General features: G+C 41.2%; 1 protein-coding gene across 1 annotated transcript in view; it reads right to left on the reverse strand.

The window, feature by feature from the left end:
* Positions 1–1,912: 1,912 nt before the first annotated feature.
* Positions 1,913–27,993, reverse strand: part of LOC142920795 (putative ATP-dependent DNA helicase HFM1) — a 46,574-nt gene continuing 20,493 nt past the window's right edge. The window contains exons 16-36 of the mRNA XM_076062879.1: positions 26,625–26,758; positions 25,294–25,359; positions 23,943–24,020; positions 23,246–23,337; positions 21,988–22,091; positions 19,264–19,311; positions 18,097–18,194; positions 17,853–17,990; positions 17,651–17,736; positions 17,104–17,187; positions 15,589–15,746; positions 14,575–14,678; positions 13,365–13,526; positions 12,286–12,366; positions 11,297–11,427; positions 8,269–8,354; positions 7,740–7,783; positions 6,254–6,389; positions 5,306–5,456; positions 4,296–4,363; positions 1,913–2,259 (exon numbers count right to left, since the gene is read on the reverse strand). Coding sequence (XP_075918994.1) covers positions 2,190–2,259; positions 4,296–4,363; positions 5,306–5,456; positions 6,254–6,389; positions 7,740–7,783; positions 8,269–8,354; positions 11,297–11,427; positions 12,286–12,366; positions 13,365–13,526; positions 14,575–14,678; positions 15,589–15,746; positions 17,104–17,187; positions 17,651–17,736; positions 17,853–17,990; positions 18,097–18,194; positions 19,264–19,311; positions 21,988–22,091; positions 23,246–23,337; positions 23,943–24,020; positions 25,294–25,359; positions 26,625–26,758 — 2,119 coding nt within the window. The 3' untranslated portion in view covers positions 1,913–2,189. The remainder of the gene's footprint in view (positions 2,260–4,295; positions 4,364–5,305; positions 5,457–6,253; positions 6,390–7,739; positions 7,784–8,268; positions 8,355–11,296; positions 11,428–12,285; positions 12,367–13,364; positions 13,527–14,574; positions 14,679–15,588; positions 15,747–17,103; positions 17,188–17,650; positions 17,737–17,852; positions 17,991–18,096; positions 18,195–19,263; positions 19,312–21,987; positions 22,092–23,245; positions 23,338–23,942; positions 24,021–25,293; positions 25,360–26,624; positions 26,759–27,993) is intronic.

Consider the following 27,993-nt stretch of genomic DNA (forward strand, 5'->3'; position numbering starts at 1 on the left):
ACCAAACAACCCGCAGACTGCCTGCTGCTGGATCTCCTCTCTGTTTCAAAGAACACATTTGAACAAATTTTGACCTCGGGTCTTTGCTCATCTACCGGCTTCACATTCCCTATTGCCCGTACAAAAACCCGGAGGAAGGGCCTTTGCTATTGATGCCCCCAGGGTCTGGAATGCTATTGCCAATAAACTGCAACTTGAATCGCTACCTATGAGATATTCACTCAAAACTGCTCTAGAGGAGTTGTACACCCCTAGCTTGCCACTGCTATTCAGTGGCCTAAAATAAAATAAAATGTTTCGCTCCGGATGACCGCTGCAAAGTATTATCTGTTTTGTGATTTAGCGTGCTGATCTTAAAGGTGCATTGAAAAATTTGATACTCCGACCGATGCTCCTGTTGTTTGTGGAGTAACTCATGCAGCCAGCTGTGGCTCTAGGGTTTGGTGTTACATGGTTGTTTATGTAGTTTATTGTTAAAAATTCGGTCACAGTTCCTATGATCACTGTTACATTGCATTTATGGCTTTATTTTGGTGATTTCTAAAAGTTTTTTGGTTTGACCATGTTTTTGTTTATTGTAGTACGGAGTTAGACTGATGGCCTTAATCTTAGTTTTCTTGTTGTTGTTTGACTTGCATCCCAATGGGATTTTTGCACACAGCGTTGGTGTACGGTGCTATTTCAGGAATATTTTGATGTTTTTTTCCTGGATTTTCTGTTTGCACATGCACAAAGTCACTTTAAGATGTTTTCTTGTTCATGTTTTTTTGTTTGTTTGCGTTGCACCCGATTCAAGAGCCGAATGGCTCACAGGGCTATACCAAATAAATGAAACTATGAAACTATGAGAAGGGATGGACTGATGCGGCACAGGAGTATTTGGAGCTGAGTGGACTTGCCGACCAGCGGTGCCAAGCTTGGGCTCTGTGGAGGAGTTTCCTGAAGAACGCTACTGGGCAGTAGAGGCAGTCGCCCTCCCAACAACAGCAGTGGTTGGAGAAGCGACGTTCACAACAACGAGCGTTGCACTGGGCGGATAAAATACAGCGAGTTGGCACAATGGGGAGCACAGGTGGTGAAACAGCCAGTCATCTCGGTTAGTCTGTCCCGTGACCGGCTCGCAGAGAGCCTTCGATACTTCACGTGGCCTCAAAGTGTGCACTTTAAGTGCACCTAACCTGGCACAAGCGCTGTGGTCACGTCACCGCCACTTTATGGCAGTTCTGCATGGGTGCTAAAGAATCAACTAATGTCACCTGCTGGGTCTGTCCCGTGACCTCCTGCACCTAGTCTGGCACAGTGGTGCATCTGCCAGTCATCTCGGTGAGTCAACTAATGTCACCTGCTGGGTCTATCCCGTGACCTCCTGCACCTAGCCTGGCACAGTGGTGCATCTGCCAGTCATCTCGGTCAGTCAACTAATGCCACCTGCTGGGCCTGTCCCGTGACCTCCTGCACCTAGCCTGGCACAGTGGTGCATCTGCCAGTCATCTCGGTGAGTCAACTAATGTGACTTGCTGGCCCTGTCCCGTGACCTCCTGCACCTAGCCTGGCACAGTGGTGCATCTGCCAGTCATCTCGGTGAGTCAACTAATGTCACCTGCTGGGTCTGTCCCGTGACCTCCTGCACCTAGCCTGGCACAGGTTCCAACGCGTTCTACCCTCCCGTCAATCCCCGCAGCTGCTACCGCTGCTGCTGCTGTACAACAGCGACCTCTCTCAGATCTGCGTCACAGTCTCCCACCATGTGGCCTCGTCTCCTCTTCCCCTAGGTCGCTGGAGAAACTCTCCATCCCATACAGGAGCTGTGTCTACAGTCCCCCCTCCCCGCCGCCTCCGCTATCACAGAAGGATTTTCTTTGTCCTTCCGCTGGCTAAAAACCTTTCAGAGGCGTCGTTCGGCGCTCAAAAGTATTTTGAAACTTTGACTTTATTTTCACAACTGTGGAACATTACATCTCTTGACCATTTACTGAAACTGGTAATACGATCAGAGGATTAGATATGCAACACCAACCGTGAAATGTTTTTATTAGATAAACTACATTATAAAAAAAAAACATTAACTTATACAAGTTGTGTTGCAGGTAAGGAAATTGCTGTTATGATGAAGACCATCCGTAAAGAATATAAGTGACGCAATTTTGCTAGAACACCTCGGTCAGACGTTTCAAAATCAATTTACCAACTCAGAAAATCCCTCTAAATATTTTCAGAAAGTTCTTCATAGCATCCTCAGCGTCCTCCGTTTGTTGTACACTAAAATGTCGAACAACAACGACCAGCATTACAATTAGTGCGTCAATTTTAAAAAAAACCCTCACAGTAGGCCATATTATTCACCATATAGACTATAGTCACTATACTTATTAACCCAGGAAAACATCGGTCAAAAAATACATCACTCCAATAGGGGGCGCCAATTGCTATGAATACAGTAGAAAGGTTTTTGTTTGGGTTAGATCGCATAAATGTGTCGTTAACCCACCACCACCCAACACAGCCAATTAGTAAGGTTTGTCACGTAAACAAGACGTGCCAATTAGTTCATACTTAAGCCCACCGGTGTGTTGCAGAGTAAATGCACAGATCTGGCCGTCCGCCTGATGATGCTGGTTGTAATCACTGGCGAAACGTCGTGCTCAGATTAAAAATGTTGTGGATTTGCTCTCCGTTACATCAACGTGCTGTACTAGTAAGGTTTTTTTGGAGGGGGGGTTATATCGCGCAAATATAAATGTGTGGTTAAACCCGCCACCACCCGACATAGCTGTGGCTCTAGGGTTTGGTGTTACATGTTATTTATGTAGTTTATTGTTAAAAATTCGGTCACAGTTCCTATGATCACTGTTACATTGCATTTATGGCTTTATTTTGGTGATTTCTAAAAGTTTTTGGGTTTGGTAATGTTTTTGTTTATTGTAGTACGGAGTTAGACTGATGCCCTAATCTAAGTTTTCTTGTTTTTGTTTGACTTGCATCCCACTGGGATTTTTGCACACAGCGTTGGTGTGCAGTGCTATTTCAGGAATGTTTTTTCCTGGATTTTCTGTTTGCACATACACAAAATCACTTCAAGAGCCGAATGGCTCACAGGGCTATACCAAATAATGAAATTATGAAACTATGAAAACTATGACATCTGAACAGAACATGCCAACTCGTTACCTGCACAGCACACCGGGTGTGTTGTGGAGTAAACCCACAACATTTACAAACTGAGTACAACGTTTCGCCAGTAATTACAACCAGCATCATCAGGCGATAGCCAGATTTGTGGAGACAGGAGGACAGAACAAATCTGGCTGTCGCCTGATGATGCTGGTCGCGAACACTGGCGAAACGTCGTACTCAGATTGTTAATGTTGTGGATTTGCTCTGCAACACACCGGCGTGCTGTACTAGTAACGAATTGGCACGTTCTGTTTACGTGACAAACCTTACTAGTTGGCTGTGTCGGGTGGTGGCGGGTTTAACGACACATTTACATTTTTGCGATCTAACCCAAGAAACTCATACCATTGATAAATGCACAACATTTACAAATTGCGTACTGTGACGCTTCGCTGGTAATTACACCCAGCTTCATGACTGGACTTGTGAGGGTTGCTCATGTTTAATATGGGAGGGTGGGTTGTTCTGATTCATTTTCTCTCACGTGCAATTCCCTCAATATTTTTTTTATAGGGCACCAACGCGGACGGATTCTTTAAACATGCTTCACGACGACAGACAGAAGGACGGTAACCCGATCTAGAATACAATAAATCCTAACATTTGGAATGTATAAACTATGCCTTGATTCCCTTCCTCACTATTGACACATTGCACAAGGTCACGAACCGACTGTGGCGGATGGCAATTTCTTGACAACCGAGTACAATCACTGTCTGAAGATTCAATGAACTCCCTGTTACACACTCGTAACAACAGCACCGTCACTAAGCGTTTCACTTCTTACCCCCACGGGAAATTCAGCCTTTCAATATACGGCGTACAATAGTGCAGGACTGTCATTTGCAAATTTGACTCCGGCACGCAATGGCCAACTCATCTTAAAACAATGCCACGGGCTCTTCTAGCATCCTCTTCGAAGCAGACGGCGTGTCGTACTTAGCAGTTCATTGCCTGGCAGTAATATCCAGGACAGTCTGCTAGATTCTAACCCCGGGACCTTTACAACAAGCGGGGGAAAAAACCCACTACCGCTGGGGCAGGCACTGTATAAGAACGTTAAATACGATAATACTGCACCGGTGTTTGGGCCCGTTGTTTAAAGCACTGGTTTGTCTCACCTAGTGGAACTTGGAGAAAAAAACATGCGACTTTTGGAATCACCGTAGGATTTCACACCGCATGCCACCTGAGATGTCAAAAAAGAGTAAGCACTTAAACATCGCCCTCCAATCACAATCGTGTCAAAACACAAGATGTCATCGTGGCGACAGCCGTTGATACCACGAGACTTCTACAAGCGAGGGAAGAAGAAAGAAGCAAAGAGGGAGTTGTTGTGGTTAGCGCATGCAGAGCGTGGATGAGATGAAACAGTCCGGTAAACCGAGCGCTCAACATGTGTGTAGAGCATCTACATCCTTAGACCTCCTTTGCCAGTACCAAAATATAATAATAGGGTTTTTCCTCTTTTTTCTGGCAACAAAACTGAAACCCTTTTACGAGGATTCATGTCTGCATTAACCACAATACCTGCAGTCAAAATGCAAACAAAACACATACTATGATAATATATGCATTGTCCTCAGTCAAAATGCAAACAAAACACATACTATGATAATATATGCATTGTCCTTGAAACTGATTGGTCCACACCAAGGGACGGCTTTCTTTTGAGCCTTTTGATGTCATCTGGTCGAGCACCAATTGGGTCGAGGCTCAAAAGAAAGCCGTCCCCTGGTGTGGACCAATCAGTTTCAAGGACAATGCATCATATTATCATAGTATGTGTTTTGTTTGCATTTTGACTGCAAGTATTGTGATTAATGCAGTAGACATGAATCCTTGTAAAAAGGTTTCAGTTTTGTTGCCAGAAAAAAGGGGGAAAACCCTATTATTATTATATGTGTAGAGTTCAATGGGTGAGGTTCAAGCGAAGAGTAGTTACAGCAGATACAGAACAGTGATAACGAGGTAACTGTTGTTAAATTCTATGAATAATCATAATTGCATTGCTTTCTTTGGAACTAAACCTTAAACCGCGCGTGCAATCGTGGTTTATCATATTCTTACCAAACGTGCATATTAAATGTAGTATTTACATTTTCACGTTAAGTCTGTGATGCAATTTTACCTGCTCAGGATGTGCTGGCAAGGGTTGGTTGGCTTGTGTGACACACGGGGGAACAGCTGGATCACGCTGCTCCTGGTGACTCCACTGCCCATCCAGTCCTGAGCATCTGTCATAAGGTCTCTTCCTATGGTTGCCATGCCTCTTGTCGACTCTGCACAACCAGAATGTGGCCTATTTAGCAGTATTGGCAATCTACCTTTGTACTATTAACTATCACCAATTAATTTGTTTATATAACACGAATGATGTTATATTAATATCCAAATGGCCCTTGGCAGAAAAAAGGTTCCCCACCCCTGCCGTAGACCATGATACCAGCTGGCCAATAATGCCATTGAAATGTACTCCATAGGCATCGGCATCTCTGTGATCGTCAAGGAGGCTAAAATTCAACATTTCATTTGCGATTCCACCAGGCCGGCCACACCCAATGGGCCCTCCCATCTTGCCTGAATTCCACACTGTAATCAGGATGAAGTCAGGCTAATTCTGTGAACTGTTTAAATAGGTATTCTAGTCCATACCTGTCAACTGGTATCGACTTGATACTAGTAAACCAGTATCAACCGGAATATTCTGATTGGCTGTTGCTTATTTCGACCCATAACTTGCATCACTCTCTTAAAGATCAAGCTATTTAATTTTCCAAGAAAACCTCACTGACTCCTAAGACTGTGTTTCCAGAAGATCTTGGTTTGGGATGTTTGGCCATTTCCATTCATGAGAAAGTTAGCATGTTGTAGAAAACTGGAAAACTCGGAGACAACCCAGATCATAGTCCAAGCTATCAACATCTGGCAAGTCCCGATGACCACCCATTGAATGCTGAACCAGACTTAAACCTGATTAGCTTTGGACTAGTAAGACCTGGTGCATTTTGGATGATTTCGCTGAATAACGTTTGCATGTTAAATGTGTGTTGTGTGAAAGGTGATCTGAAAGACAGACCCACTGTCGTCTTGATTTCGAAATGCTGGAACTGGAACATCAGTGACGCTCACGGGAGATCGGAGTTTGGCCACTCCACTTGGTGACTCTGTTGACCCCGACGTGCGATCCACACTCTTGTCACCAGCAAACACAGCTGCACACACCACGTTTCATAGAGAGCGGTATTACAAAGCTTCTTGATGTATATTGTGCCATGTTAAATGTTTATCCTTATCCAGAGTGCATAAATATACAGTAGCGGCCCAAAAGTAAGGGCACAAAGAGTTATTATACTTATTTTTTTACAAACCACATCGGGTTATTTGATTTATTTTAACAAACGTTCAAACTGACTCCCATTGACATTAATGGGTGCTTGAAGTCTCTTTTGAAATTAATTAAGGACTCTTTTGACTGCAGGTGTAATCTTTGAACATTCATCAATTATTTTGTCTCAATTAATTTCGGGTTCTTTGTCGAGGTGACCCCAGGGGCAGAAGAAAATAGGTATTAATAATAATAGATAAAATATTACCTTAAAGAATAAACACATTTTTTTAATGCCAGTGTTACATTAAATGAAATTACTCTAACTTTTGGGCTACCCCGTATGTCGGAAACAGCTTTATATGCTTGGCCTTGTACTTTTGACATTTTTTATCTGCAAAAGAAATCAAGAAATTCCATTTTAATTGATTTTATCATCTATTATAATACATTCCCAAGCGAATTATGTTGAGCTCTTTTTAGAGTCTATGGCCGCATTTTAAAGCTATCCGACATTGTGGCTCAGCACGAGATGGAATGCTTGCAAATTGGAAGATTACAAATTTAAATCCTCATTTAGGATTGACTCTGCCCATCAATCCTGCGTGGTCTGTAAGTACCAGTGTGTGTGAGAACAATTCATCGGTTGTTGTTCTATGCATAGGGTCTCCCCCTGCCGTCGGAAAGGTGAAATCCCACCGCTGGATCAGGGCTATAAACAGCAGTGTGCAACAATGCCATTTGAGCAAGACAATTATTCTGACTTTTTTGACGACGGCATTTTAAGCCTCCATCTTTTCTTATCTCCTTTAATTTGCTTCCAGGTTTGCACAATTAAAATGTAGGGTTATAAACATATAAATACAACAGTGCCTTATTATTGTTCTGTATCGCAAGGTGAAAAAAGATGCCATGATTACAAGAAAATCAGGGTGGCCTTTGATACTCCAAGATTTTACACTTTGGAAGCGGAAGGGACAGAGAGATAGATAAATCATGCAGGGCATGATGAAGCATGTCTCGTGGGACAGACACTCGACCAAAGGGCCTAGAAAGAGATGGGCAAAGGGACACATAGTCTCTCCTGCATCGCTTATTTTAACAATAAAACGTTGCAGTTAATTGTAGTCATTGGATTAGGAGGTTAAGAGCTCAGACGACACAGAGTTATCAAAATGACAAGTGTAGCATTTTAAGTTGAGCATATAGCTATTATATACAGACATAACCAAATTACCCAACTGGCCTTGTGGGGACAGGAGCTCAGAAGGGCCACTGCATCTGCAATAAGACAAACACGTTTAAAATATCAAGCTTTGCCATGGCTATACAAGTACAACACACCTTAACACTGTATGACTCAGCATAATTAATGTATTAATCACCATATTCTTGGTTCTTTCGGTAAAGTCACCACGTAGAAGGGGAACAATTAAATAATAAAAATATAAAACAATAAAATTCTCACGACGTTTCGACTGCAACACAAGCAATCATCATCAGGTGTGAAAACCACAAATCTGTGTTTTTCACACCTGATGATGATTGCTGTGGCTTTCACACCTGATGATGATTGCTTGTGTTGCAGTCGAAACGTCGTGAAACAATAGGGAAGCAATAAAATAATAAAAATATAAAACAATCAAATGACTTTACCGAAATAACCAAAAATATGAATCCCTGCAGTCACGAAAGCTTTAAATCAAAAGTATTCATCACTGTTGCATTTTTAATTTTCAGCACACTTAATTTACCGTCAAACGTACCTGTCATCATGCAGTCCACACTGAGGCTTAGGGACGTGAGCAAACTTGGATAAATTCACTGCGATTCCCCCCTTTACAGAGCAAACCTATGATGAATGTACTCAACACAAGACACGACAGGATGCTCACAACATGCTTAAGGTATATCGAGGGTTGACAATTATCGTGCTGAACGCAAATACAATCTGAAAGGTTTTGTTTTGTATAACATGACAATTATTATAACAATGACAGGTTACTAATGAAAACAAGTCAATAATGCCACGTTTAATCCTGATGCACTTTTAAATCTAAATTGAAAACTAATTATTTTTTAAACTGATTTTCGTGTTTAGTTTGTTGTCCTTCCCCGCACCTCCGATATGGCACGGTTGGCTACGTACAGTGAGGGAAAAAAGTATTTGATCCGCTGCTGATTTTGTACGTTTGCCCACTAACAAAGAATTGATCAGTCTATAATTTTAATGGTAGGTTTGCTTGAACAGTGAGAGAAAGAATAACAACAAGAAAAATCCAGAAAAACGCATGTCAAAAATGTTATAAATTGATTTGCATTTTAATGAGGGAAATAAGAATTTGACCCCCTCTCAATCAGAAAGATTTCTGGCTCCCAGGTGTCTTTTATACAGGTAACGAGCTGAGATTAGGAGCACACCTGTCCATAGAAGCAATCAATCAATCAGATTCCAAACTCTCCACCATGGCCAAGACCAAAGAGCTCTCCAAGGATGTCAGGGACAAGATTGTAGACCTACACAAGGCTGGAATGGGCTACAAGACCATTGCCAAGCAGCTTGGTGAGAAGGTGACAACAGTTGGTGCGATTATTCGCAAATGGAAGAAACACAAAAGAACTGTCAAACTCCCTCGGCCTGGGGCTCCATGCAAGATCTCACCTCGTGGAGTTGCAATGATCATGAGAATGGGAGGGGTCAGCCCAGAACTACACGGGAGGATCTTGTCAATGATCTCAAGGCAGCTGGGACCATAGTCACGAAAAAAAACACTTGGTAACACACTACGCCGTGAAGGACTGAAATCCTGCAGCGCCCGCAAGGTCCCCCTGCTCAAGAAAGCACATATGCATGCCCGTCTGAAGTTTGCCAATGAACATCTGAATGATTCAGAGGACAACTGGGTGAAAGTGTTGTCGTCAGATGAGACCAAAATGGAGCTCTTTGGCATCAACTCAACTCGCCGTGTTTTGAGGAGGAATGCTGCCTATGACCCCAAGAACACCATCCCCACCGTCAAACATGGAGGTGGAAACATTATTCTTTGGGGGTGTTTTTCTGATAAGGGGACCGGACAACTTCACCGCATCAAAGGGACGATGGACGGGGCCATGTACCGTCAAATCTTGGGTGAGAACCTCCTTCCCTCAGCCAGGGCATTGAAAATGGGTCGTTGATGGGTATTCCAGCATGACAATGACCCAAAACACACGGCCAAGGCAACAAAGGAGTGGCTCAAGAAGAAGCACATTAAGGTCCTGGAGTGGCATAGCCAGTCTCCAGACCTTAATCCCATAGAAAATCTGTGGAAGGAGCTGAAGGTTCGAGTTGCCAAACGTCAGCCTCGAAACCTTAATGACTTGGAGAAGATCTGCAAAAAGGAGTGGGACAAAATCCCTCCTGAGATGTGTGCAAACCTGGTGGCCAACTACAAGAAACGTCTGACCTCTGTGATTGCCAACAAGGGTTTTGCCACCAAGTACTAAGTCATGTTTTGCAGAGGGGTCAAATACTTATTTCCCTCATTAAAATGCAAATCAATTAATAAAATTTTGACATGCGTTTTTCGGGATTCTGTTGTTGTTATTCTATCTCTCACTGTTCAAATAAACCTACCATTAAAATTATAGACTGATCATTTCTTTGTCAGTGGGCAAACGTACAAAATCAGCAGGGGATCAAATACTTTTTTTTTCCCTCGCTGTACGGTGTGAAAGAACCTCTACATAATACATACATACAAATGCATCTCAGAATATTTCACAAAGCATGGGTGCTTATTGATACATGGGTGCTTATATTTTAAAAAATGTAGCAAAGGCTACAAAGAAACGCATTCAGACAAGGGGCTGTGGTAATCCGTCACCATCCCTGGAGAGAAAACCGCAACGGGCACAAAGTTTCAGTTTAATTTATGAGGATTGACCCTGTGAGCCAATCGGCTATTGGTTTGGGTGCAACCGCCGCAACAAACAATGAAATTACAAGCTACACCTAAAATTAATTGTACACATATATAAACATCACCACGTACATAATCAATAAAATCCTCCAGAAAAAGCACCACCCGTTCATGCTCCGTACAAAAAGTGCAAAAAAATTCCGTTTCGATGCTTGATCCCAATAACAATCATTATACAATACAGATCAAAACAAATTTAAGTATAAATCGATACTAAATAAAAAAAATCGGGCCAAACCAAGCCCCTCTAAAACTTACTGAAACAATGCTACCTAAACAACGTAACAGTTCTCCCAACAAATGTGATTAAAAGGTTACAATAGCGACACACACACAACACACACAACACGCATCACTAAACCTAGCGTCCTTCGCTAGCTGCGTAAGTCATAACAGCCGGATTAACAATAGCAGTAGCAGCGCACTATAATCAACATACATAATCAGTTCATACGTCGGTCATCTAAAGCTACATTTTTGAATTCAGGCCACAGGGGAGCAGTGGCAGCTTTGGTTGTGCGACTCCTCTAGAGCACTCTCGCTCCCAGAGCCACTTCAACATGAGACAATGTACACAACTCTTACAGCATCTCGGGTGCAGTCCACACAATGGAGCGGTGTGCACCACTGCATTGTGTATTCATTTGTACGTTAACAGGGTGCGGTACTCATTGTACAACACTCTATCCGTTCTAAATGTTTGCGTGCGTGTTCGCTACGCGCGTGCCAATTTACACAAAACAAAACGAGGTACATTATAAACACAGGTGCAGTGACAGATATGAGGGCTGTCAAAATGTGCGATGTTTAACCGTGACATTTTCACTCATACCTTGAGCCTTTTGTGACTCGGAAAGCCTGTTACACTTACGGTCTTGCTTTTTAGTTCACTCAGGAAGCTACGCACGTCAGCGCTCGGGGTGCTGGGTGTTAGCGGCGTTGACCTGGCCATATTCCCTTTGCCTACAAGTTAAAACAACAACGCAGGCGCTTAGACCTGAGTGACAACACTGCATTCATCAGGTGCTTTCGCCTTGCGGGTTCAGATCCTAGTGGGGGGGTTGGCTCAGCCTACATTCTCCAGGGTCAGTAAAATTTGTCTCATATTGTGGGGAAGACAACAGAATCAAACTCCTGTGATTCACTCACCCCACCACAGGAATGCAGAATTACACCACTGGACTATGGCTGTCATCAGGAAATGAATATCGCCAAATGCTCATTTGAGCGGCAAAACAAAGACTATACGAGTTATTTATTTAGCAGGCCTATGATGCGTGCAACCAATTGTGCATGAGAATCATCGATGACTGATGAAAATTATATGCAAATGTATCATTTTGGCTAACGTTCAAAATGAGACCGCACAAGACAGAATCTACGAGGCAGACCATACGAATGAGACAGAAGAAGCTTGATAACAAAAAATAATGCAGTCTTGAATGGAATCGTGTCAAATCACATTATTTTACACATTCCATTACCAGCCTACAAACAAAATAAATACGTGCACAGCACGCATTCCACGTCTGTCCCTCCACATGAACATTAAAGTAATTGTATACATCCCATCTGTCAAACCTCCATTCTGGGAGTGCATAATTGCAGCAAAATGTGTTTAATACAATAAAACGCCGCACCCGTTTTGGTATTCAGTGTCTCATCAGCAATGTCAGATTTGCTTGGATCAACGCTGGTGAATGGCCAGAAGTGTATCGGTCTTCGTTTGATGAAATACGATATGATACCCAACCCAAAATAATCACAATTGCTCGTAGTAATAACTTTGTAAATACGTTGAATCACGATGAAGGTACTCACAGCACTCGTGTCCACACATTTGTTTATTTTTACAGTTGTGAAGACAGCTTCTCTTGGAATCTTCCAAGCCAGCAGAGTAACCTTCAGAAACAAACGAGAGCTCTGTGGAGAAGTCTTTTTCACTGTAAACGTGTTTTATAACGACACATCACACATCACGTGACGAATACAATCAAACGCTGAATGTTTATGAACATTACTTTCAGCATATTGTAGGTCGAGCGAAGAGTCGAGATGTGTAAGCCACTCTAGTGTGCAGAAGCATGTCTTAAAACGTTCCAAGGAGGATGGGGGGGACAGTCCTGAAGATTTAATTAGATCCCTAAAGTCGTGATTTAAAGCTTTCGTGACTGCAGTGATTCATATTCTTGGTGCTTTCGGTAAAGTCACGTTGAAGGGAAACTATAAAATAATAAGATAAATATAAAACAATAAAATTCTCACGACGTTTCGACTGCAAGACAAGCAGCCATCATCAGGTGTGGTGACTGCTTTGTGTTGCAGTCGAAACGTCGTGAGAATTTTATTGTTTTTATATATATTATTATTATTTTATTGTTTCAGGTGTGATGACTGCTTGTGTTGCAGTCGAAACGTCGTGAGAATTTTATTGTTTTATATATTTTATTTTATTGTTTCCCTTCAACGTGACTTTACCGCAAGAACCAAGAATATATATCCCTAAAGTCGTATAAAATATATATTATTTATGTATTTTCTCTGAGAATAAAATATTAATTTTCGGGGTCTCAAGGAAGAGGGGAGGGGGGGGTTGGTCGATCACCCCTGTGTCAGTTTGGAACTCTTGAGCACAAGAGAGATGACCTTTGCAGTAAAGTTGTATATGTACAGGTCAACTTCACAACAAAATATAATGCACCACACCTAACGTCCCCTATGTATATTGCCGCATACTTGTCACAGCATGGGTTGGTGGGAACAATTTCACAATGTAAGGATTATATCAGTGTTGTAGATATGAAGATGCTGCATTCTAAATTGCTTCCATGGGATCAAATGCATACAGTCTAAATAAACCAATTTATCTAAAATGCATGTAGAAATGAGGCGACACAAACCATTGCCGGCTGCTTGTGCCGCTGCTGAGGCAAACGCCTTTGGTTTCTCACAGGTAGTAGCATGCAGGGATTGGGCCTGCTGATGCCTCCCATTCCCGTAGAGCCCAGAGGTGCGAGGGCTAGAGTAGAATGGTGTGAAGTTCTGATGGATGTCCATACCAACTGGGAAAAGCATTAAAACCACATTTTTACCACGATAGCTTTAATCATCTTCACCACATTTTTTTTCTGTCACATACGCAGAGAGTGTGAGAAACCTTTCAGTTGTAATTGATCTTGAGCACGAGTTGTCTCTCTACTGTCAACTCTGGAGGACCTCATACCTCCACCTGCACATTTCCCACGTCCACCATTTCCTTACCCCAGCTGCCATCCACACCTTCACATCTACTCACATCCTCAAACTCCAGATGATCCAAGATGCCCCTGACAGGCTTCTCGTCCACATCCGTAAAGAAAACATCACCATAATACTCAGATCTCTCCACTGGCTCTCAATGTAATCCCAGATCAATTTAAAAATAGCACTCACCGTCCTAAAGATACTCCATTGACTCGCCCATGCCTAAATCTCTCCTCTCATCTCACTCTACTCCCCTCCAAATATTCTTCACTCCAGCAACCAAGGTTTTCTGTCAAATTCCCCCTGTAAACCTCGGTTCACTGGGAAGTTGCTAACTCTCGTTTGCTGCCCCCATAATCTGGACCTCCCTCCTCCCAGTCATAAGTTCTGTCGACGCCTTTCTCCTTGTATAAATGCAGCATCAAGAGCTTCCTTTTTCCTCTGCCTATGACCGACTGCCTCTCTAAAAATATTTTTTTGAAAATATGCCTTCTGATTCAAAGCTTTCGTGACTGCAGGGATTCATATTCTTGGTTCTATTCGGTAAAGTCACGTAGAAGGGAAACAATAAATTAATAAAAATATAAAACAATAAAATTCTCACGACGTTTCGACTGCAACACAAGCAATCATCATCTTGCTGTGGGTCGGCAACCAAAATAACAATAAGAGCCTTTTTTTCGAATTCGGTACAAAACTTGATATTTCAACAGCTGCCATACTTGTGAATACTGTACGTTCATGCATTACGTCATGAAGCAGTCTGTATAAAGCTGAACGCGGCTCCGAAGCTGACTCCTGACCAAGGCTGACTGAGAAATATGTCCTGGTGTAGTCTGTGGACAAGGTGGCAAGCCTGAGACTTACCATATGTAGAGCTGAGGAGGTAAACGTTGAGCTCGTCACTCTTTTCCGGCCGAACAACTTCAACTTTCTTCATGAAACTCCCTGTTTTCAGCAGCATGTAATCTCTGTGAAGGTCATATCGGTTATATATGAAGTTTCCACAACTTACTATTACTGCAGGTGTCTTAATAATGAAATATGTGCGCTATGTTGCACTGACGTTAAAGATTTCTGACATTCAAAACGAGTAGACCAGTTCAACTCGTTAACAAATACGAATACAGAAATACGTAAAAAATTACTAAATTGGAATTACACACAGCAACCATCGCCCCCTACTGGCAACCTCATGCCCAATTGCAGGCCAGGTGCTAAATCTCCTTGTGTCCACAGGGACAGTTGTCACTGGGGGTGCCCATTTAAATGTGTCTGAGACGTGGTGTAAGTCGCTTATTGCGCGTCAAGCGCTCATAGACACCCCAGAGTAAAAGGCCCTATCAATGACAGGTGATTATTATAATTTTTTTGCCAGTAACAAGTGCATTTAAAATGTTGTTACATTTGTTTTTAGGAACAATGTTGTTTACATATAGGAAGGAGGCGTAATGTCTGCTTATTTATTTTTTTACATTTACTTCTATATGATGCTGATTGTCATGCTCTATTCCTTTATATTGCTGTATGTTCAGGGGCTGAATGGCAATGTCGAGATCTGATAAACCACGAGAGCTTCAGGAGCGAGTTTGTGTCGTTTTTGTACTGCTCCGTTGAAGGAGAGCAGAGACCACAGTGGTTTACTCTCTGGTCCATAGTTTGGGTTGCATAGCCACGGATCGCACAGCAGGAGACGTGCACATTGGCCTGTTTGATGTTGTGATGTGGTCGATGGTTCACCGGTGTCTTTGAGGAATGTCAAAGCAAGGAGGTGCGATGTTTGGGTCTCTAATTATCAGGCAAAACGATTATTTTGTTCGATTCAACATAAAAAAACACGTAGCCTTGTCACAATTACTGCGGTGTGGAATTCAAGCGCACGTGATGATTTGCCGATGGACGAGGTTGTTGTCGGCGTTGCCCAGTAGTAGCGTGCAGCAGTGGTTGCTTGGAGCTGTGCGGTGAGACTGTAGGTCTGCACAGTTCTTTAATATCACTGTAATTATCACCTCAGCCACACCTTTGTAGTACCGGTTACCCTGGAAAAAAAAGCAACCAGTGCCATTCTGAATTGATGGTATGCAAAGTTTACCAAGCCATTAAATTAAATTGAATATTACTAAGGTGAAGATAAACGTTAATTAGTCTATTCCTTCATTTAAAACCTAGTGAAAAAACATTTAACAAATGACAGCAACGGCCACTTGCCCCACTGTAGTCACCACGTCTGTACCAAGATACTGGGTGGCATTACAAGTACTCAGAGTGATTTCTTTCTCAAATGAGCATTGAGGTGGTGACCATCTCCCATTTACAACCCCTGAGACAGTGGTGGAAACAATGCGTCTCTATATAACCCATCAAACAATCGCTGTTGACTTCCCCACAAATCGGTGCCTATTTTATCTACCACGGAGGGATGATGGAGTGAGTCAACTCCCAGCTACGACTTGAACTCGCAAACATTCTGATGGCGGGTCGCTCACTCTCCTGCTGAGCCACATGGATAGTTTCACAGGTGCAGTATTATCAAAAGACTAATTAATGTTTGTCTTCAGACTCATGATGTTTCGAGTTCCGTATTTTCCCGCATATAACCCGCGGGTTATACCACTTTTTACAAAACAAAACAAGACCCTGTGGGGTATATGCAGGTGCAGGCTATCCCTAAAATATTTTACACGTGTGACATGTCATAACTCGTTTAATTTTTTCACTGCGCAACACTTCCAGTACCTTTGACTAAAGCACTGCTGAATAAATCACTCGCACTAAAATTGCACGCATTAACACGTTTGAAATGACTCGAATTGCTTGCACAATGAAACGACAATGTTTCAAGTGGGCGCACTTTGTTTAACCGGAGTACATGCGTCTGCGGGTTATATGCGTATGCGGGCTATATGCGGGGAAATTGAGCCACATGGATGGATGGTTTGACAGGTATTTGGCAAAGTCCTAATTGACGTTTGCCTTTGAAAGCCTGCTGCTTTGAGTACATTGAAAGTAGCAACGCACTGAAAGGGAAAATGATTTGCACCCGAGCCTTGTGACTGTGCATTAGTTCTAGATTTGAAGTTTTCGCGACTGCAAGGATCCATACTCTTTGGTTCTATTCGGTAAAGTCACGTAGGTAAAAAAATAAAACAGCAAAAATCACGACGTTTCGGCCACAACACAAGCGGCCTTCATCAGGTGAAGGGACCAGCCTGTCTCGAAGACTGCGCTGGAGTGAAGAAAAAAAAAGGCCGCTTGTGTTGTGGCCGAAACGTCGTGATTTTTGTTGTTTTATTTTTTACCTACGTGACTTTACCGAATAGAACCAAAGAGCATGTGCATTAGTTGTTTTTAGCAATGTGAAATATTTGATTGGAGTCGGGGTTCCGTCTCATGCACCTGCTCCACTCTGACTTGGTACTTGGGCAGATGCTGCACGGCTTCTTTGATCTGGTTCCCAAACGGAGGGTGTCTGTTCACTATCTGCACAACGCAGGAATGCACCGCCAGCAAAACGTCATTCGGTTTTGTTGCAATGTTGTTTACAAACAAGAAATACGCTCATCATTGGTGGGTGTTACTATTATTAAGGAAGGGTGACGATTGTAATGTGTTTCCCATTGAGTAATTTGCAAGTTACTTTTTACATTTTGCTAATTTGGACAATCACGCCGGTACACAACGGTCTTCTTGGCATGACATCATGGGGGTCTGTGACGTCCATTTTGAAGAAGATGGCGTCGAGCATTTTACGGTGAATAAATCCGCAGTATAATTAACCAGAGCGGTCTGCCAGATTCGAACTGCGGCTTCTGGAACAAGCGCTGCCACTGGGCCAATGGCATTAATGGTGTAGCTACCGTATAATTGTACTGGGAAGTGCGCTAAACACCAGCACAAACATAGATACATGTTGTGGAGATTAACACTACACCCATTATCTCACCAACTCAATTTCCCGTCCATGAGTGTTTGCAATTTTCTCAAAAGATGTCAATCCAGCGTTGACCAGTGCGCTGGACATTGAGAAGCCTACAGCAGAAACACTGAGGTTAAGTAATGTTTAATTGAAGGGTCTTCTGAAAAGAATGCGTGGTTGTAAATAATTTCTATGTGTTGCTCTTATTCGTAAAAGGGATTATAATTACCGATTTTTTCAAGTTGTTTCAAAACGAAAGGTGAATTTTCCCAAAGCTTTGCACGAAAACATTTAGCGAGGTGGACAGCATTCAGCACAGCCTGGAAATTATTCTGCTTATCCTTTTGCTGCAAAAATTCGGCAAGACCTACAACCACAAAACGGAGATATAACGGATGTAAATACTGTCCTGCGTTTAAACGTTAACTTCAGAAACAATGTACATTCGTTTAAATAGTGCAGTTTAAACTTACATTTTGTAAGTCGGATTCCAGTCCTGAAGATTTTGGCAGTGTCCTGCATCAATGCAAAATCTTGCACCAGTACACATCCCAGCTGAGCTTGAATGAGACTACAAACAACGTGTCATTTCAATTATAATCTTAGCTCTTTCGGTAAAGTCACGTTGAAGGGAAACAATAAAATAATAATATATATAAAACAATGTTTATATTCTTAGCTCTTTCGGTAAAGTCACGTTGAAGGGGAACAATAAAATAATAATAATAATATATATAAAACAATGTTTTATATTCTTAGCTCTTTCGGTAAAGTCACGTTGAAGGGGAACAATAAAATAATAATATATATAAAACAATGTTTTATATTCTTAGCTCTTTCGGTAAAGTCACGTTGAAGGGGAACAATAAAATAATAATATATATATAAAACAATGTTTTATAATCTTAGCTCTTTCGGTAAAGTCACGTTGAAGGGGAACAATTAAATGATAATATATAAAGCATTGTTTTATATTCTTAGCTCTTTCGGTAAAGTCACGTTGAAGGGGAACAATAAAATAATATATATAAAACAATTTTTATATTCTTAGCTCTTTGGTAAAGTCACGTTGAAGGGAAACAATAAAACAATAAAATACATATAAAACAATAAAAATTCTCACGACGTTTCGACCATAACACAAACGGTCGTCATCAGGTGTGTCGGTTTGCAAATGAGTGTCAATACAAACCGACACACCTGATGACGACCGTTTGTGTTATGGTCGAAACGTCGTGAGAATTTGTATTGTTTTATATACATTTTATTATTTTATTGTTTCCCTTCAACGTGACTTTACCTAAAGAGCTAAGAATATGAATTACTGCAGTCACGAAAGCTTTAAATCAAAATCATTTCAATTGTGTAGCAAAAGCTTAATTCTCCACTTGAACAAACTGTTTTTGCAATATAGATGCAGTTTCGAGTGTTAAAATAAGTGTCAATACATCTTGAAGGCTCTCCAATTGGAAGGTGTGATCTGTATGGTGATATCAAATGGATAATAATCTGCAAATGTGTAGAATATTAAAACCCTAAACACGAAGTTGCGTTGCTAAGTATAAAGAAAGTTCATAACCAACTCCAAATGTACGTATATGTTATCTTAACAGGAGCATTGAAATCATAGCTGTACTTACCAGTTTATTTTCATTTCACTGGTTTTTATTTTACCGGACATTGGAAATCTGAAATGACAGAAGCATTCAGATTCACTCATAATGGTTTGTCCAAATAACTAATACACACTGAATATACAATATACACTTAAAATGTGCGAATACAGACTTAAACCCCATTCGCTTATCCATACAATATTTTGAAATACGTAATACATTCACAACTACTATTGTCTCAAATATGTAAATGTTTTCACACTTGATGTTTCACTATCCGAGAAACCTTTTAAATTAAACAATTAGAAAAAAAAATTTAGACCGATAAAACATTTGATTTCGATTTAAAGCTTTCGTGACTGCAATGATTAATCTTCTTTGGTTCTTTCGGTAAAGTCACGTAGAATGATAATAAAATAATAAATTGATAAAATAAAATAACACAATATTCTCACGACGTTTCGGCCACAACACAAGCGGCCTTCATCAGGTGAAGGGGGCGAGACTGTCTGGTAGGACAGCGCTGGAGTGAAAGAGCCACGTTCAGATACGGCCTTTAAGCTATGTGAGAGGAACAAAGCGCCTTGACAAAGGAATTAGCATATAATTTAGCATTGAAATGGCTGAATGATTAGCTTGTGACTGGTCACAGAAATAGCTATGTTAAAAGTTAAAGCATACACACCCGCAGAGGCACCCATTGTTAAAGGGATTAGCATAGAATTTAGCATTGAAATAGCTAAGTTAAGGCATACACATCTTGACAATGGAATTAGCATAGAATTTAGCATTGAGATAGCTGAGTGGTTAGCTTGTACCTGCTGCAGAAATAGAGCTTGTACCTGCTGCAGAAATAGCTACGTTAAAGTCAGAGCATACACATTCACCGAGGCCCTTAGTACAAATCAAACAGGAGAATTTAGCATTGAAATAACTAGGCGAATCCAGCATTGAAACAACTGAGTGATTAGCTAGTGACTGGTCACAGAAATGACTACACATCTGAGCTATTCACAGTACTATATAGTGAACCAATAAAAACTAAAATATAAATTACCTTCATGTTATCAATAAACTCTATATTCTCCAATCAGCTAAGCTACCAACAATAAGTCGTTATATATCACAATGCTATATGGCGAAAAAATGGGTGGATTCTTACCCTCAAATTTCAGCACCACGGATAGCTACGGGTCCCGTTCAGACGGACGAGTTCGTCCATGGTCGGAACAGAGGAGGGGGAGAGAGACAGCTGCGAGGCCCTAGTATGCTCCATATTGTAAAACTATACTAGACCGCAGCTCTTTCGCCAGCATTGCCTCTTAATACCTCTCACACCACGGTTAATGGTATAGTTTTACAATATGGAGCATACTAGGGCCTCGCAGCTGTCTCTCTCCCCCTCCTCTGTTCCGACCATGGACGAACTCGTCCGTCTGAACGGGACCCGTAGCTATCCGTGGTGCTGAAATTTGAGGGTAAGAATCCACCCATTTTTCCGCCATATAGCATTGTGATATATAACGACTTATTGTTGGTAGCTTAGCTGATTGGAGAATATAGAGTTTATTGATAACATGAAGGTAATTTATATTTTAGTTTTTATTGGTTCACTATATAGTACTGTGAATAGCTCAGATGTGTAGTCATTTCTGTGACCAGTCACTAGCTAATCACTCAGTTGTTTCAATGCTGGATTCGCCTAGTTATTTCAATGCTAAATTCTCCTGTTTGATTTGTACTAAGGGCCTCGGTGAATGTGTATGCTCTGACTTTAACGTAGCTATTTCTGCAGCAGGTACAAGCTCTATTTCTGCAGCAGGTACAAGCTAACCACTCAGCTATCTCAATGCTAAATTCTATGCTAATTCCATTGTCAAGATGTGTATGCCTTAACTTAGCTATTTCAATGCTAAATTCTATGCTAATCCCTTTAACAATGGGTGCCTCTGCGGGTGTGTATGCTTTAACTTTTAACATAGCTATTTCTGTGACCAGTCACAAGCTAATCATTCAGCCATTTCAATGCTAAATTATATGCTAATTCCTTTGTCAAGGCGCTTTGTTCCTCTCACACAGCTTAAAGGCCGTATCTGAACGTGGCTCTTTCACTCCAGCGCTGTCCTACCAGACAGTCTCGCCCCCTTCACCTGATGAAGGCCGCTTGTGTTGTGGCCGAAACGTCGTGAGAATATTATTGTGTTATTTTATTTTATCAATTTATTATTTTATTATAATTCTACGTGACTTTACCGAAAGAACCAAAGAAGAAAAAACATTTGATATGAAACTTTCAAGATTATTCCAGTGTAGGTTCTGGATTTTTATTCCAAAAAATGTAATGACATTAACACAGGATCTTAAAACAAATACCTAACATTCTTCAAACTGGCCAAATATACCATATAAAAATTGCAATTTATTGTAATGTAACTTTACCAATACACAGTATGCATAATTGTATATTTACATATGGCAATTCACCTACATTGGTTTAAACAAAAGTGACTTCTGATGAGATACGGAATGACAAAACCAGTCCAGAGTTTGGTTGTGTGATACCAAGTCTGCTGAAATGATGCACTCCCATAATTCCACGTGGTTGATAGGATGTGTAAAATATATGTATTATTTTATGTGGATGGACAGATATGTGAAGGAGGCATATTGTACGCTTATTATTTTTTTCTTCTTCCATTCTTTACGACGATGCTAATGGTTATTTGGTGACGTGTCACTGATTGTTACCGTATCGTGTGCTTTTTGGCCAAGTTCAATGTGTTCAGGGTTTTCTTCTCATTAACACGGAGCGTGATGTCTTTATACTCTCGACAGCTTGAGATAAGAATCACCTGTAAAGAAGGTCAAAGATCAAGATGTCATCATCATGGCCAAAATCATTGATGCTACTACTACACAGAATTGAAAAAGAATTCCACCCTCCGTCAGAATCCCGCAGCTGCTGCACAATAGACACACGGTGAGCTCCCAAATCTGCCCTGACACTAAACCCACATCCATTACGGGAACAAATCGGTATTTAACGGCAATTACAAACTTCCAAAACATTTACAATACAAGGTGTCCTGAACCGAAAATGTGTCCAAAGAGATCAGGAGCAAAATGTATCAATTCAGCTAATTGCTAATCGCAAAAATACTCTCTTGTAAAATACACGCGGGAGTTATGACCTGGTGGCTCAACTAGTGTAAGTGAGTGGCTCACAGACGGCAGGCTCCAAGTTCAAATACTGCTGATGAGTTGACTCAACCCACCTTCCCTCCGAGTTTGATAACATGAGCAGCACTCTGTTAGTAAGTCAACGGTGGTTGCGCTGCAGAGAGACCCCTGTCATAGGATTGTGGATTCTCCACGATAGCCTCAGGGCTGTCAACGGTAGATGGATAACCTCAGTGCTCATTTGAGCAGGAAATCACTTTGACTTGGTTCTGAATGCCGCTGTACGATGCATTGATTATGTCTTAAAACGTAGGTGTTAGTTGAACCTTGTGCCAGACGCACACCGATTGATAGAATTGTCAGCAACGATGTATGCAGTAATAAACTAAAAGTCTGTCTTTGTAAGTAAAACTAAAATGAGACGGTATCCTTACTCCAATAAGGTGCACTGTATAGATACAAACGATGATGATCGCCAAACATGGCTAAAAACTGCTCAATTATCTGCACAATTGTAAGTCCGCTTATTAATTTGTTTCTTACAAAATAATTCACGGCCTATTGTCAAACATCCAAAATGATAATTTACAGCCGCTTGTCAAATCCACTGCTGTGAGTCGTTGTGGTTGTTTGCTATGTGTCACATACACACACATATCCTTGTCTGTTAACATCATTACAGTCACCACCTGCAATGCGTTGTCACGAACCCTTTCAGGGGTCTCGATCGTCTGCTAAGTAAGGGGACATTGCCGCAGCAAGCCTTGTTAACGTAAGTCGATGGTGATGTGGAACAATGAGAAACCAACCCTGTGACCTCACTTACCAGGTCTTGCACGGCTTCCGAGCCCTGTATTGTGCCAAACAGCTTGATGGTATCAAATGCCACGTAGTAGTAAGCCATCAATCTACCAACATCTGGACAATATCAAACCATGTTTTGTTAAAATAGCAAAACATGAAAACAAAGGCAAAGGAGGTCCCATGATATGTTAAAATAAACTGTAATTAAATGCCAGGGTGCTGGTGGCGGCTATACATCGTGCCTGTAATGCAGGGTTGTTGGATCAAACACAAATTGGTAAAACTCCCTTCCCAAGGTCGCCAAGATCGCCATATCCTTGGCTTGCCAGGGGTATGGCGGGAGAGCAAATTCATTATATCCATACGCACAGATATTGAGTTACCACCCCTTGCACACGTGGGGTTTTTCCATGCACAGACACTCATCAATTAATGGAGTTGGCGACACATCCCAACATAAGCAGCACCAGGGCTCGGGCAATAGTTGGCGAAGGTTCTCACTGCCCCCCATTCTTGTCTGGGGGTCCCCCCCCCCCCCCCCGTGCCTCCGTTAGGAACCTGTGCACGTGACAAATTCTACAGCACGTTCTGAGATGCCGATTTGCATTGACGACTGGACGCTATACACAACATGAAAATGTGAAATGACGTGTTTTTTCGTCACAAATAAAGCGAACAAACACGTCATGATATGCTGTTTCAGCAGAAGGATTATTTACCTGTTGGCTTAATATCCCCATTCTGCATACAAATTAGCTTGTAAGCTGCCAGCGAGTTCAAACTCTCTAAGCATAGTTCTGAAATAAATAATGTAAACGAAACATTAACGTCGTTGTGGACAAGACAACAAATTAACTAAGCAGGTATTATGCCTTCCCATATTTGTCTCTCCACTAAAATCTAAAATCTGCTTGAAACATTCATAGCTAACAGAGTAGATAATTGCCTATTCATGTCTGGCAGGTCACAAGTATTGCTTCAAACAAGCCTGACTGCTTATACATTGAATGTCGAAACCGGTCCAGATTGTTTGTTGCTGCTGAAAATATTCAATCCCAGAAGGCCGTGTGGCTGATTGGATATGTTAAAAACAATGATTCTACTTTTTATGCGGAGAGACATATATGGGAAGAAGGCATATTGTCAGCTTAATTATTTTGACATAACGATCGTTAAATAAATACAATTAAAGAAAAATCAATGCGTCTCATACTCATTGGTTCTTTCGGTGAAGTCACGTAGGTAGAAAAATTTAATTAAACTGACAAATAATAAATCACGAAGTTTCGATCGCAACACAACAAGCGGTCGCCCTCAGGCGGAAAAAAATCCTCCATCAGTGAAACAGCTGAACCAGCGAGAGAGCTGCGAGAGAGCTCATCTGCTTGGTTCTTTCGGCAAAGTCACCACGTAGAATGGAAATACAATAACAAAAATAAAACATAATACAATAAAATTCTCGCGACGTTTCGGCCACAACACAAGTAGCCTTCCTGAGTCACGAAAGCTCTCTCGCTGGTTCAGCTGTTCACACTGCTGAATTATTATTTTTTCCGCCCGAGGACGACCGCTTGTTGTGTTGCGATCGAAACGTCGTGATATTTATGATGTTTTGTTTTATTTTATTTTGTCTACTGAGTCTGGATTCCTGCAGTCACGAAAGCTTCAAATCAACGTTCAATTTGTCTCAATTTTAAATCATTGAAAATCATGCTGCTTGTAGTGGAAACACAAGGAACAACTTGAATTGACCAACTGGCTCTTTCAGAGGCTGCATATATGGGTTTTATTCTCAGTGTTTCATCTTCTAACAAGTAGACAGGTTTCTTGAATTGAGCAAGGTTGTAAGAGCTTGAGAAGTGAGACCGTGGGAGGGAATTCACAAGGACTGTAAAGCATCAGTACCAGGGGAAGAATCAAAGACAGAAGTGTCTTGACCTGTCGCGTGGTGGCTGAAGACAGTAACGTACGAAAAACACAAGCAAGCAGTTGTATTTCTCTCAGTTTCAAATTGTCTATTATTCCAGTAAAATTACAGTTTGATGTTCGATTATGTTAATATCACTATACCTTGCAGAAGTTGCTTCTCAATGTCCTCTTTGTTCAGACCAGCGTCAAATTCTGTATCAGTGATTCCTACAGAGTACATTTATTTTTCAGTATGCTGCCTTTTTATGCATTGCTTGAGATGTACTTAAAATGGCTTTAACAGTTGAATATCTTGTCATAGTCAAAGTCAAAACTATGTAAACATTTGATGTCAATGAACGAACTCTAAATTGTCAGAATGTTTAACATTCACTCCTTACAAACATACCGTAATTGTGTCCTTTGTACTTAAGAACATTCAAACGTGTTATTTCCTCCAGTCAGCTCATAATATTTTTGAAAGCCCCAAACGTGAAATGTAATTACAGCTAAAATTACTGTTTTATATTACAATAGCTGATCTATGCAAAGGCATAATGGCTCAAAATACCCAAAGATGGTTTCACACAATGTTTTAGTGCATTGGTTCAACACAAGCAAAACTGTGGACCGGTTTTGCAATTCAGTGTCAAGTCAGGATTGTGTGAGCCAATGCAGGTGAACTGCCAGATCCATAATATAGTTTTTTTGGGTGAGATCGCGTAAATATAGAAATGTGTGTCGTTAAAACCCGCCACCACCCGATACAGCCAACTAATAAGGGTTGCCACGTAAACAGAACGTGCCAATTCATCACTAGTACAGCACTAGTGTGTAGTGTATAGTGTAGTGTATAGTAGTGTATAGTGTAGTGTATAGTGTAGTGTATAGTGTAGTGTATAATGTAGTGTATAGTGTAGTGTACTAGTACAGCACACCGATGTGTTGCAGAGCCACAACATTTACAAACTGAGTACGACTTTTCGCCAGTAATTACAGCTAGCTTCATCAGGGTGGTGGTGGGTTTATCGACACATTTATATACAGTATTAAAAAAACTATTATGGATTATATTGGTCCCGAAAGCCTACGTGTTAAACGAACTGCCAGGTGTTTACAGGCAAGGGCCCTCTCTGTTTTATATTGGTCTTCGCTCTACACAAACCTGCATAATATACATCACGTTATTTTGTGTTTCATTCGAATAAGTGTCGTTCACTCAAATACATTTTGAAAATTAATAGGATACACATGTATATACATCCTTCCAAAATACCTATACTACTCAAGAACACATGTATGTTCTTGATAATTTTCTGAAATAAATGCACGAATAGGTAACTCAACCTTTTCCAATACACCTACTCATGTTTATTGTTATTCTTTTTATATACATAATTGGAACCTGGTGATTATACTATCGCACACATTGCGATAGTATAATCACGCGAATATTGTATGTTTTAATTTTGAATTGTAAATGCATTTCTTACTGTAATACTTTGGGTTTTTGAGTGCCCGAATGTACAGGAATGTGGATCGGATCCAATCCAATGCCACGTTGACATCTGTGATCGTGTGCAGTACAATCTCCGCATTGAGGTGCTCTGTTAAATTCATGTGCAAACTGCAGGAGACCGAAGGTGTTTACAAATTCACGGTAGCTACTTTATAGCAATGGGAACATGGAAGTTGCAGAGGGGAAGCTGATTGATGGAAATTCACAAAATGTGGGAAAAAAAACACATCATTCTGAACGTATCTTGAAATCAATTGAGAAAGTTTTCATTACAGCGTGAAAATGTGAAGATCCTGAACAAGACAGTATAATACAAAATAAATGTTTATTTTGATGTGGTACTTCTCCTCAAAAGAACCAAAGTGCTGTTACATGTGAAAATGTCAACATTTAATACTTTGCACTAAGTAATTGGTCTAGTGTTCCAAAGAAATAGTATGGGCGTCAGTTTTCAATCGTGACTTAATAACATCGACAATGCCCAAAATCACAAATATGGCTGGGGGGGGGGGGGGCATTCCACAGATGGGGAACCATACAGCAGAAGGCCCAATCGCCCTTGGAGTGCTGTCTCATCTTTGGGATGCAGAGAGGACTGGAATCCATGAAATGTAGATTGTGAGATAGAATACTGGGATTCAAAAAGTCCCAAAGGTAGGTGGGTGCTTTATAGGCCAGTAACACGATCTCAGAGTCGACTCTGAGATTCACCAAGAGCCAAAGTAGAGATTCCAGAACATGTGTGATATATTCGGATGAAGCGGTTAGAGGCAGGAGTCAGGCAAGCTGCGTTGTGGAAACATTTCAGCCGATTATACTCTTTGGTTCTATTCGGTAAAAGTCACGTAGGTAAAAAATAAAACAACAAAAAAATCACGACGTTTCGGCCACAACACAAGCGTCCTTCATCAGGTGAAGGGATCAGGCTGTCTCGAGGACAGCGCTGGAGTGAAACACAGCCACGCTCAGACCGCGACCTTTAAGCGTGGCTGTGTTCCACTTCAGCGCTGTCCTCGAGACAGCCTGATCCCTTCACCTGATGAAGGCCGCTTGTGTTGTGGCCGAAACGTCGTGATTTTTGTTGTTTTATTTTTTACCTACGTGACTTTACCGAATAGAACCAAAGAGTATGGATCCTTGCAATCACGAAAGCTTCAAATCTAGAATTTTAGCCTATTGAGAACTCTTGCAGGAGGCATGCCGACGAACAAGGTGGCATGGCAATAATCGACAAGAGAGAAGAGACGCATTATCCAAATTATCTGCATAATAGTTTGACAAGCATGATGTCGTGCTGACAATACTTTGAAGGTGAAAAAAATCACTTCTGAATTTCACTTTTC

This window comes from Petromyzon marinus, unplaced genomic scaffold, assembly GCF_048934315.1.
Source record: "Petromyzon marinus isolate PM22_M1 ecotype Great Lakes invasive population unplaced genomic scaffold, UKy_Petmar_22M1.pri1.0 PM_G_Scaffold_76, whole genome shotgun sequence".
NCBI lineage: Eukaryota > Metazoa > Chordata > Hyperoartia > Petromyzontiformes > Petromyzontidae > Petromyzon > Petromyzon marinus.